Genomic DNA, 13,003 nt, shown 5'->3' on the forward strand with positions numbered 1-13,003 from the left:
GAGTCTATGCAGTCACGCCGCATACAGTCTCGAGGCCAACACAACGTTTTATGATTTTAGATGTCTTTTGGCAGGTCATACAGATCCTTGGATATGCATCATGACTGGACACAAATAGTACGTGTCAGTTTGTACAGTAAAGGCGGGTTCATGTTTGACTCAAGCTTGAGAAAGCTTTCTCAAAATGACATGTAGGACAACTACTTGGACGGAAGAGCATAGCTTTATCCTCTGACCCTAAAAGCCATTTCGTGTCTTTGCAAACAACTAAAAACACCTGGAAAATGACAACAACTATACACATCTCTTTCATGAAAAATAGAGAAACTTAAAATAATGGAAATGGTGACTTTGTCCTGTCATTCTGCAAGATATTTGTTTTACATTGACACTAGATGGCAGTATCCACCTAGGGGATGGTGCACTAATCTGGTTTTATTGAGAAGAAATACTGATTAATGATAATCCTTTGAAACCTCTAATTGTTGAGTTATAAAATGATGATGTTTCCCAGGTCACCTCAATTATTTTTGACCAAAATTCCTAAAGTATCACAGCTTAATTAAGAATAAAATTTAACAACTCAACTTTAAAAGCAATATGCTTTGGTAATGTAGGCTGAATGTCCTGGGGCGCCCTCCTAGATGTATTAGGCCTAGGCAACCCTATGTATTTTCAACACATGAGCATTCCATAGTTTATTTGGCTAATATTAATTGTTACCCTATCTACACTACTCAGCAAAACTGAAATGTTTAGTTGGCATGTTATGTTTAGTTTTAACTTTTGTGACTTCTACAGGTCTCCATATGTCAAATCATACTATTCAACTATTCATCTGGAATAAATACCCTTCTAGTGTCACTGTCACTCAGCTGTTATTATAAAGAAATAACGGTACACTACCTGCTCCCGCTTTAACCTAATGACCGTTCATTTCTTTGACTGACGTTCCCATCCACAATCCACAGCCAATGGTCGAGTTTGGAGGAAGCAAGAGAAGCAGAAAGGGCGGGACAGAGTCGCGTCACCCAATGAGATTACAAGTAGGAGGGACTTTTCTCTGCTCCAGCTTTGTTCTAACTTAGTAGGAACATAGGGATAAATGACTGAAGTTACTTCACCGTTATTCTGAGGGATTTTGCACTGGTACAACGGGTATTGCTTTAACAAGTGCTTGTTCCTGCTTCGTCGCAACAGTTTTCACTGTTTCCATCAAGTTTGCAGTGAAGATTCTGGAGAAATAAACTTTTAAACTAGTCATTGTTTTATCCGAAGTGAAGTTTATTCTACGCTCACAATAGGAACACCTAAGAAGTGAGTCATGAAGTGCTTGGCCAGTGTGATGCCTTTTGCGGGACTTTGGAAATATTGAAACCTTCACTGACAAGATCAGGACTTCTCTCCGGACAAATCCATCTATCGCACCCTGAGGATTTCAACTGGAGCTGTTCCATTGCACGAACTGGAGAAAAGAGGTCAAGGAATACTATTCTGAATGATCATAAGAAAGCGAGGTACAAACCCTGTCAACAGCCGTGCAACTTCGGCACTTTTCAAGTGACCCGTGCCATAAGGAATACAATGTTTTAGTGCTTGGGGAACTAATGAAACTTTGATGCATTATATGCAAGGACTTTGTCCAAGAAAGGTGGACTGGGATTTTGACCATGGCGCTTTCAGGTAGGGGAGTGAACCGATTTCATGTAGTTTTGTTAATCCTGTGGACTTTATCGCAATACTCCTCATCCAGTCAAGTTCGCCAGGAGTTTCAGGTACTGGAAGAGCAGCCTATTGGTACCTATGTGGGGACGATAGAAACAAAACCAAGTTTCACGTACCGATTTAGCGAGAACCACAAACTTTTCGCAATTAATGGCACGACTGGCGTTATATACACATCTTCGGTGATTGACAGAGAAGTTTTGCAAAGTAACATTATCAATGTTGTGGTGCTGTCCAGTCAGCCGACATACCCCACTGAAGTTCGGATAGTCGTGCTTGACATTAACGACAACTCGCCAGTGTTTCCAGACGCGTCAATTGTGGTGTCATTCAAAGAGGACGCGAGCAGTGGCCGACAAGTTATCCTTGATACAGCCACAGACGCGGACATCGGGAGCAATGGAGTTGATCATACGACCTACAGAATAGTGAACGGGAATGAGCAGAGGAGGTTCCGTTTGGATATTACAGTCAACCCGAGCGGCGAGGGCGCATTTCTCCATCTGGTTTCAACTGGCGGCTTGGATAGAGAACTAACTCCTTTTTACCAACTCCTGATTGAGGTTGAAGACAAAGGCGACCCCAAAAGATTTGGCTATTTACAAGTCAATGTAACCATCCAAGATATCAATGATAACCCCCCTATTTTCGAAAAAGACCAGTATCAGACCAGTATTTTTGAAGATGCAGCCATAGGCTCAAATGTGTTGCAAATAACAGCCACAGACCAGGATGAGGGAGCCAATGCAGACATAAGATATTTTTTAGATGAGGGCACACCTTTTCAGATTGACCCCAAAGATGGTACTATAGTAATAAAAGAAGGTCTGGATTATGAAAGCAAGAAAGAATACTCTTTAACTGTGCATGCAATGGACAATGGGGTGCCCTCTCTTTCAGGCAGGGCAGAGGCTACTATAAAACTCCTTGATGTAAATGACAATGACCCAGTAGTGAAGTTTAGATACTTCCCCACCACTTCCAAGTTTGCCTCTGTGGATGAGAATGCACAGATAGGCACAGTGGTGGCCTTGTTAACTGTTTCTGATTCAGACTCCCCCACAGCCAACGGCAACATATCCGTCTCAATCTTGGGCGGAAATGAACAGAGGCACTTCGAGGTGCACACATCTCCTGTTCCTAATTTGAGCTTAATTAAGGTGGGCAGTGTATTAGACAGGGAGCGTATCTCCTCCTATAACCTGACGGTCTCTGTGTCAGACAATGGCAAGCCCATGGCCAGGTCGTCCATAGCCAGCCTGGTTATTTTTGTGAATGATATCAATGACCACCCGCCCATTTTCCAGGAAGCCCAGTACAGAGTGGATATCAGCGAAGACATTCCGAAAGGCAGCTACATTAAAGGAGTCTCTGCAACAGATGGCGACTCCGGGCAGAATGCCAACCTGCGCTACTCCTTGGTGTCTGGAAACGCTTTGGGCTGGTTCGCCATCAGTGAAAACAGCGGTCTGGTTACCAGCGCCTCGCTGCTGGATCGCGAAGTGGCGTCGGCCATCGTGCTCAACATCAGCGCCAAAGACCAGGGCCTGCAGCCCAAGATCTCCTACACCACGCTGGTGGTGAACATCACCGACGTCAACGACCAGATCCCCACGTTCACGCAGAGCACGTACCGCGTGACCCTGGTGGAGCACTCCCCAGCCGGCAGCGAGCTGCTCGTCCTGTCGGCCACAGATGGCGATCTCGGGGCCAACGGCACCGTTCGCTTCTCATTTGACCCCGAAACCCCATCCAGCCTGCAGGATATGTTCCGCTTGGACTCAGTGTCTGGCAGGCTCAGCACTGCCTTGGAGCTGGACAGAGAGGAGCAGGAGTCGTATTTGTTGCACATTAAAGCCACAGACTCGGGCAGCCCTCCGCTCCACTCCGTGGGGAGAGTAAACATCACCCTCAGAGACATAAACGACAACCGTCCTGTTTTCTATCCAGTGCAGTATTTTGCCAATGTCAAGGAGAACGAGCCGGCCGGCACGTACGTCACCAGCGTATCTGCCACCGATCCCGACCTCGGCGTGCACGGCACAGTCAAATATCAAATTACTGCTGGGGACACTTTTAAGTTTCACATTAACAGCGAAACAGGCAAAATAACCACTCTAGTCTCCCTGGACAGGGAGGAGAAAACGGCCTATCAGTTACAGGTTACAGCCACTGATGGAGGGGGCCTGCGCGCAGACACTCAGGCTATTGTCACTGTCAATGTGATAGACACACAGGACAACCCACCCACATTCACACAACGAGTCTACAGCTTTGTCATGTTTGAAAATGTAGCTGTAAAGGCTGTCATAGGCACCGTCTCTGCATCCACTGTGGATCTGAACACAAACATCACATACTTAATCGCCTCAGGCGATCAGAGGGGTTTGTTCTCTGTTAACAGTGCGACAGGAGAGATCCTGGCTGCGGGCCTTATTGACAGGGAGGAGCAGGCTTTCTACCAGCTTAAAGTGATAGCCCGGGGAGGGGATGTGACAGGCGACGCGCTTGTTAACATCACAGTGAAGGACCTGAATGACAATGCGCCCCATTTCATCCACGCGGTGGAGCATGTCAGTGCTGTGGAGAACTGGAGCACCGGTCACCAGATCTTCCAGGCCAAGGCCTCTGACCCGGATGAGGGCAGCAATGGCGCCGTGGTGTATAGCCTGAAACAGAACCCCAAGGGCCTGTTCCACATCCACGAGAAACACGGCCTCATTACGCTCACCGGGCCCCTGGAGGTCACCACCAGCTCCTATCAGGTGGAGGTGCTGGCCTCGGATATGGGGGTCCCCCAGCGCACCTCCAGCCTCATTCTGACCGTCAGCGTGTACGATGTCAACGACAACGCCCCGGTGTTTGACCAGCTCTCTTACGAGGTCATCATCCTGGAGTCGGAGCCCGTGAACAGCCGCTTTTTCAAAGTGGAGGCCACGGACAAAGACTCGGGCCTCAATGGGGAAATCATGTATGACATCGTGGGCGGCAACACAGGGGATGTTTTTGGCGTCTTCCCAGATGGGCAACTGTACATCAAGACTGAGCTGGACAGGGAGGTCCAGGACAGATACAGCCTGCTGGTGGTGGCCAGAGACAGGGCCGTGGAGCCTCTCACGGCCAGCGTGAACTTAACGGTCATCCTGGACGACGTGAACGACAACCGGCCGCTCTTCAACAGCACCAACTACGTGTTCCACTTCGAGGAGGAGCAGGCGAGAGGCTCGCTGGTCGGCCGCGTCTTCGCCGAGGACAAGGACTTCGGCCCGAACAGCGAAGTGCGGTACGCCTTCGAGGCGCCGCAGCCCAACTTCGAGCTGAATGCCATCACAGGTGAGCTGACCAGCACGCTGCAGCTGGACCGCGAGTCCCTCATGAGACAGCGCGGCGCCGCCGTGTTCAGCTTCTCGGTCGTCTCCTCTGACCAGGGCCTGCCCAAGCCCCTCAGAGACCAGGCCAAGGTCCAGGTCTACATCCAGGACATCAACGACAACCCGCCCAAGTTCACTAAAGACATATACCAGGCCTCCATCTCCGAGCTGGCCCAGAATCTCACACAGCTGCTGCGTGTGTCTGCCTCTGATGTGGATGAGAACAAAAACGGGCTCGTCCGCTACCGTATCAAAGAGGGCAACGAGGAGGCCCAGTTCACCATCGACAGCAGCTCAGGCCAGGTCACTCTCATGGGCAAGCTGGACTATGAGGCCACGTCGTCCTACTCACTGAAAATCATTGCTGTGGACTCTGGAGATGTGCCTCTCTCCTCCTCCTGCATGCTTAGCATCAGTGTGCTGGATGAGAATGACAACACGCCCGCTTTCCCTAAGTCCACCGTGGCGGTGGACGTGCTGGAGAACATGAGGATTGGCGAGCTCGTGGCCTCGGTGACCGCCACAGACTCCGACTCGGGTCCGAACGCTGACATCACTTACAGCATCACGGCCACAAACAACCACGGCACTTTCAGCATCAGTCCCAACACAGGAAGCATCTTTCTGGTCAAAAGACTGGACTACGAGACGCAGTCTGTTTACAAGCTGAACATCACAGCTAAGGACAACGGGATGCCCCCCAAGTCCTCCACTATACCTGTGGTGATTCAGGTGCGGGACTTTAATGACAACCCCCCCATATTCAACACAGGTGATATTTTTAAGTCCATCTCCGAAAACATCCCATTGTCCTCATCTGTTATGACTATCATCGCACACGACACGGACGCTGATATCAACGGTCAGCTGGAGTACTCCATTGTTCAGCAGACTCCGAGAGGAAGCCACTTCCGTATCGACCCCAGCTCCGGGGTGATCTACACAAACAACGAGATCGACAGAGAATTTTCCAACCTCTTCGAGTTGACAGTCAAAGCGACCGACCAGGCATTTCCTGTTGACTTCCGCCGCTACGCTTTGAAGAATGTGACCATATGGGTGACGGACTTGAATGACAACGTCCCCACATTCCTCTCCCAGAATGCACTTGTGGCTGAGTCCAACATCGTCATCGGCTCCATCCTCACCACGGTAGTGGCCTTTGACCCTGACGACGGGCCTAACGGCGAGGTGGAGTTCGAGCTGGTCAAGGGAGACTCGGACACGTTCATCATGGACCGCTACAGCGGAGACATCCGCCTGGCCTCTCAGCTCATGCCCTCCAAGCTCATCTACAGCCTGACTGTCTCCGCCACCGACCACGGCACCGAGCGCAAGACCTCGCGCACCGAGCTGACCATCATCCTGCCCGGCGTCGACGGGCCCGTCTTCTCCCAGCCCAAGTACATCACCATCCTCAAGGAGGGCCAGCCGCCGGGCACCAACGTCATCTCGCTGGACGCCTCCAGTCCCCGGGGCTCGACCACCAAGGTGGAGTACTTCATCGTGTCCGTGCGCAGCGGCGGCAAGGCCGTCGGAAGGCTCTTCACCATCGGACGCCGTACGGGGGTCATCCAGACCGCCCGCGAGCTGGACAGGGAGCAGGGCGCCGACCTATACCTGGTGGATGTGTACGCCATCGAGACAGACGCCAGTCAGCCCCGCACACAGAGAGCTGAGGTGAGTGCTGTTGCCCTTTTAAGTTCACCTAGCAGAAGCGATAATGTAGCCCTCGTATTGTTTTAGATGGCTCTGAAAGGCAGCCAAAAGTTGAAGTCATGCATGATGAGGGTGCTTGTGTTGAAAGAATTTGCTTGGATTATGTGGAATGAGATCAAGGTCCCATGGAAAGCCTGTGAGAGGATGTAGTCCAAGTTAAACATAAAAACACCTTATATAAACACCTTATATGTACAACAGGTTGATTTGTGCATTAATTAAATTCCACTCTTTTCATGTCTTAGGATCTGTGTTATATTAAATATAAATTGCCTTCAACATGAGTAAGTAGGGTGTGTGTGTGTTTGGCAAGCTCACCTTATTGTTTCAGTTCCCAAAAATACTAGCCTGAACAATATCCCAAGCATTCAGCTGGATTGTTCTTGAGAGGAGGGAAACAAGTTCTCCATATCCCCTTGTTTCGCTGTGGTCTTGCCGCTATTAAGTTTAATATCCTTATCAGTTGTTATGAATTGCAGAAATGGAATAACTGGGGCAGCTGACTTGACTTGATTTCAGATATTAATATTATGCAGTTTGTTTGGAGGGGCTGTGTTTTTGCAGGGGGGGGGGGGGGGGGGGCTAGAAATATCTCCAGAATTGAAGGGGGAGGGAAAAAAACACAAAGAAAATAGATCAAGGACGGCCTTGTTGTCAAACTCAGCAGATAGCATTATTGGACCCAGGGAGTGGGGAGAATGATGTTGGATTTGATGTTGGGAGTTGTTTTGGTACAGGGTGGTCCTAGGGTGCTTTTCTGTGCCACTGGCTCCAGCTCAACAGGCAATAAGTGACCATTAAAATCGGGTGACCCCTTAAGACTCCATGAATAGTTTTTTTTTCTCTCCCTAGTCTTGGAAGTGGAGGGGGGAAAGGGAAATCTTTAAGAGTTGAAACTTAAGCTCTCTATTCAGTTAGCATTATGCGATGCACCTCATGGGCTTCGTTTTAACCTCCCCTCGGGAGAGTGGAGTTAAGTCTTCTGAAGTAGACCGGTGAAACTCGAGACCCAATTTGGGTGGCTGGGGTGTAGTCTCTCCAGAAATGAGAAACAAATGTGATTCTGTCTTTCAGTGCGTTTGGGGAATTTTCAGTTGCAAAATCAGAATTGTTTTGTTAATGCAAATTTTATGATGTGTGGCTATGGTAATGTAAACATTCAGAGTGTGGGTTGTGTGTTGTCATTTAGGATTCAACTGGGTCAACTTGAATGATGAGAAGATGCTTTGAAAGCCAACATTATTCCTATTGCATTTGAATTATGCCATGGGTGTTAATAAGGGTTGTTTAATTTAGTAAATCCTCAGGTTTCATCAGTTGCAGACAGGTGCTGAAACTGTGTGTGTGTGTGTGTGTGTGTGTGTGTGTGTGTGTGTGTGTGTGTGTGTGTGTGTGTGTGTGTGTGTGTGTGTGTGTGAGAGAGAGAGATTTTCTAGCCACTGCTCTCCTCCTGCCGTTGAGTCTCAGACTTCTGTGCCAAAGCACGTAGGAGTACAACTCTATATTCACATCCTATCTATTTCTATTCCTGGTCACAGTCATTCCCTGGGTTTGTGTTCTACTCTGCCCCTCTCCCTCTCCGACACACTCATATACACACACATACACCCCCCACATCCCTCCCTCTCATACACACAGTCCCACTCAATTGTTTTCTCTTAGCCCATTGTACTTGAATAACTGGAGGAATTTGGTTAGAGTGAGCGAGAGAGGGAGAGAGAGAAAGAGAGAGAAAGAGAGAGAGAGAGAGGACGTGAAGTGCTACATCATGTTTTCCCCTACTGAAAGCATTGTTCCATGCTGAAATAAACACGAAGGCCTTTGCCACAGTCCTTCCTTTGTTTTGCCTTCACAGATCCAGTGTTGCTTAATGCCTCAGTCGTGATTCATCGAGGTTTTGTTTTCTTTTCATTTTTGCCCCCCCCCCCCCCCCACACACACACACACCCCACCCGCCTCTGTCCCCCTCCTGCTGTCTCCTCTTCTCTGTACCAGGTCCATTCAGTGACAGATTTAGGGTTGACCATGTGACCCAACCCCCCCCCCCCCCCCAAACACACACACCCACACCTCCAGCACCCCCAGCATCACCCCCCCCCCCCCCAGCCTACTACCCCCGACCGAGACACAGCGAGAGCGAGAGCGGGGAGGATGAAATATCGCTCTGGCAGGCTTTGGATCTTGTCACGGGCCAAGGGGAGCATCATCCACATCGACCTTGGAATGCAGATGGCTAGGCCAGATAGAGGTGTCTTATTAGTGTTTACTTAACTCTGGACGAGGCGGAGGAGCCGCAGCCCTCACCACTCTGTGTGTGTGCGCACAGATAGATGGAGTCGGAGGAAGAATGAAGTGAACACATATGCAAAAAGGAGACGTCTGTAAGAGGTAGAGTCCGAGCTCTCGGAGCGCTTGAGGCACTCTGAGAAAAAGAAAAAAAGCCGTGGAAAAGGAGAGGGCTTTTTCCACTGGGCATCTGTGCAGCTTCGGACGTCTTGTCTGGACTGCATATTTGCCCGTGCCATTTCAGACCGCTGTATTGTTATTTGGTAAGTCTGGTTAGGCACGGGTAGGCTAATCCTGTGTGATTGAGTTGCACCTCAAAAGGAACCCTCTGGCCAATGTTCCCTCTCTGATCACATTAGAAAACCCTCCTTCTGGCCCCGGCTGTGGCGCAACTGGCTGGGGCACCTGCATCGTACGCCGGTGACCCGGGTTCGATTCCCGCCCCGTGGTCCATTTCCGGATCCCACTCCGACTCTCTCTCCCACTCACTTCCTGTCATTCTCCACTGTCCTATCAAATTAAAGGCATAAAAAGGCCAAAAAAATATATATATATAAAAAAAAAAAGAAAACCCTCCTTCTCTTCCTGCAAACCCGCTCCAGGCCTCTTTAAAGCTTGTAAGCTTGGAGTAAGAAAGACAAAAAGAGCGATGCTTTCTGGAAGGGGAAAAAAGAGAAGCGCTTTTTGCTGAATTCCTCTGTGGCTTACAGGCGGTTGAGTTTTGCCAAAAGTGCCGCTCTGGTGCTTTGGTGTGGCGTTGTAGTTTGTGTGAAGAAACGGCCGTGGTGGCGGTGGATCGCGGGGTAATTTGGGCGGACGTGCACCTCTGGGCGGCCCCCGCTGTGCGGTTTCACACAGTCGTCAACGGCCTGATGCTCGGGACCGGCCCTCCCTGGTTGGTGGTCCCCCAAGGCCAAAGTGAGAAAGTGAAACAGGGGATTCTTTCTTTGAGAGGCAGCAATGCATGGTGTTAGGGCTCTTGTGTGGAAGGTAAACACTCACACACACACACAGACACACACACACACACAGACACACACACCTAATGGAACAGATACACAAGCAGTATTATCTGCATTACTGTGCACGGGCCAAACCACAGTAATAAAGATTTTATTTAGCACAGTAATCATTTATTTGCGTTTAAAGCTTAGGTTCAAGAGGATTTCCTTAAGTGCCTGTGAGATCCTTGTATCCCCATCCCCTAGCCTGTGAATCCCTGACAAAATGCTACATTGTGAGCCAAAGTGCTGTTTTGTTGACTGCAACTTGAGCCAGTTCATGAATGCTGCATAGTGTGTTTACTGCTGGGACAGCCAGCCACAGCGAGCCATGGAGGCGAGTTCTCAGTGCCTTTGGAAGGAGGAATGCTGCTTTAAGCACTGCAGACGCTGCTTGGCCTAGCTCATATTTCCTTTCTCTCTCTCTTTTTTCTCACTTACTCACTCTCTTTCTCTCTCTTTCTCTCTCTTACTCTTTCTTACTCTCATCAACTCTCCCTTGCGCTCTCTTTCTGGCCTTCTTACTCTCTCTCCTCTCTCTCTCTCTCTCTCACTCTGTCTCTCACTTTCTTACTCTTTCTCTCATGCTCCCCCTCTTTTTTTTAACCCGGTTTCAAAGTGGTGACTACCGCAGCGCACAAATGTGCGTTTGTTTTGCGACGATGATACCCCCAGGCCCTGGGGTTTGAAAACAAACCTTTATCATTATCCAGGCCATGTGTCGCTAAGCAGTCAAGTAGGGTCAGAATGCCATAACTCACACCGGCCAGTCCCCCCCTCCTCTCTCTCCCTCTCTCTCTCTCTCTATCTCTCTGTCCCCCCTCTCTCTGTGCCTCACTGTCTCTCTCCCCCTCTATCACTCTACGTCTTTCTCCGTCTCTCTCTCTCTCTCTCCTCTCTCCTCTCTCTCTCTCTCTGGGTAAGTCTCCTACGTTCACAGGCCGTGGAGCACATGGATTAGTGAGTGTAGGGTTCGTTTATTTGGCCAGCGCTCCGCAGCAGACGGTGCATATTTTGGGAAAGTCTTGGGGTGCGCCGCGGCTCAAATCACCAGTGTTGCTGGACGGATGATGGCTCCACAAGCATTTCAAATTCACATTTCGCTTTCCAAAGATCGACTCCTCGGTCCAACCACCCATCATTCTCTCTCTCTCTCTCTCTCTCTCTCTCTCTCTCTCTCTCTCTCCTCTCTCTCTCTCTCTCTCTCTCTCTCTCTCTCTCTTTGTCTCTTTCTCTCTGTTTGTTTGTATCGGTCCCGTCTCTAGCGGGAATGTGCACGGTTTCAAGGAGTCATTCTCTCTCTCTCTCTCTCTCTCTCTCTCTCTCTCTCTCTCTCTTTCTCTTTCTATCTGTCTCTTTCTCTCTGTTTGTTTGCATCGGTCCCGTCTCTAGCGGGAACGTGCACGGTTTCAAGGAGTCGGAGAAACACAAATAAATGGTGGTTCGCGTGAGTCCCTGCTGCACGCTCCCAGAGAGCTTGGCCCCTGAGATTTATTATACTCGGCCGATACGTTTCTTTGGTTCTGTGAATTTGATTGTCATGCCTCATTAGCAGGTCAGTATTAGTGCACATGGTCAGAATATGCGGCACGTCTGGTCGCGCTCCCCCCTCTCCTTCATAATGGAGCTCCGCTGGGAACGGTCAGTGCGTTTTCTCCATGCACCCAGCGCATGATCAAAGAGCCAAGGAATCTGGAGGCGAGCGTTTGGTGGCTCGATCAGCAGTCTCCGTGGGGGATTTCGGCATGGATTTAGATGGAGTCACAGTCTTAGCGAAAAGTTTTTCTCTTAGGGGGTTTAATTGGTGTATTTATTTGTTTGTTTGTTCAATTATTTATTTATTTGTTCATTTATAGCAGCACTGTGATTGTGCTGTCTTGAAATCTCAGGTCCAAATTAGCAAGCGTGATTGTGGAAACATCTGCAGACAGGCACGCACATTCACACATGCACAGAGAACAGGCAAGGAACAGGTTCAGCAGAAGCACACACTCACACATTGCAACCACACATCCTAACACACACACACACACGCACACACATACACAAACACATCCTAACACACATGAAAACAGGCAAGGTTTGGGCACAGAAACACACTCTAACACTTGCAACCACACATCCAAACACACACACAAACACATCCTACCACACGTACAAGCACACACAAACAGACGGGGTGAAAATGTGTTTCCAGCTGGTGTTTACTTTCGGCTTTTAATGTTGCGTTTAGGTGCATTCCTCGCGAAGCCCGCTCTGTCAGTGGATGCACACTGTTTAAAGTGCATCTGCCTCACTTTCCCCAGAACATGTCTGAGTTTACTGAGGTCACTGTGGAAGAGCCGCTCACTGCAGAGCTGCGGAGAACGAGAGAGTGAGACAACAAGATTGACAGAGTGAAGGAAGAAAGAGAGAGAAAGAGAGAGAGAGAGAGAGAGAGAGAGAAGAGAGAGAGAGAGGAGAGAGAGAGAGAGAGAGAGAGAGAGAGAGAGATTCAAAAACTGGAAAGAGTAAGACTGAGGGGCAAAGAGGATCGAGAGATTCAGAGAGAGAGAGAGAGAGAGAGAGAGAGATTCAAAAACTGGAAAGAGTAAGACTGAGGGGTAAAGAGGATCGAGAGATTCAGAGAGAGAGAGAGAGAGAGAGAGATTCAAAAAGTGGAAAGATTTAAGACAGAGGGAGAAAGAGGATCGAGAGAGAGAGATTCAAAAAGAGGAGTCAGTAAGATGGAGGGAGAAAGAGAGATTCGGAGAGGAGAGGTAGAGAGAGACAGGGTGAAAGCGAAGGAGGGAAATGTGAGACAGTTTTGGCACGTTTGCACAAAAGTAATAATGGATACCAGCTCCACACTGTGCAGACACGTGACATGTACTTAGCTCAAAAGTATAAAAACACACAGGC

General features: G+C 49.2%; 1 protein-coding gene across 1 annotated transcript in view; it reads left to right on the top strand.

Moving 5' to 3' along the window:
- The first annotated feature begins 1,147 nt into the window (after positions 1-1,147).
- LOC121694431 (protocadherin Fat 4) overlaps positions 1,148-13,003 on the top strand; it is a 90,092-nt gene continuing 78,236 nt past the window's right edge. The window contains exon 1 of the mRNA XM_042074598.1: positions 1,148-6,776. Within this exon, the coding sequence (XP_041930532.1) occupies positions 1,671-6,776 (5,106 nt within the window). The 5' untranslated portion in view covers positions 1,148-1,670. The remainder of the gene's footprint in view (positions 6,777-13,003) is intronic.

Source organism: Alosa sapidissima, chromosome 20, assembly GCF_018492685.1.
Source record: "Alosa sapidissima isolate fAloSap1 chromosome 20, fAloSap1.pri, whole genome shotgun sequence".
NCBI classification, from domain to species: domain Eukaryota; kingdom Metazoa; phylum Chordata; class Actinopteri; order Clupeiformes; family Clupeidae; genus Alosa; species Alosa sapidissima.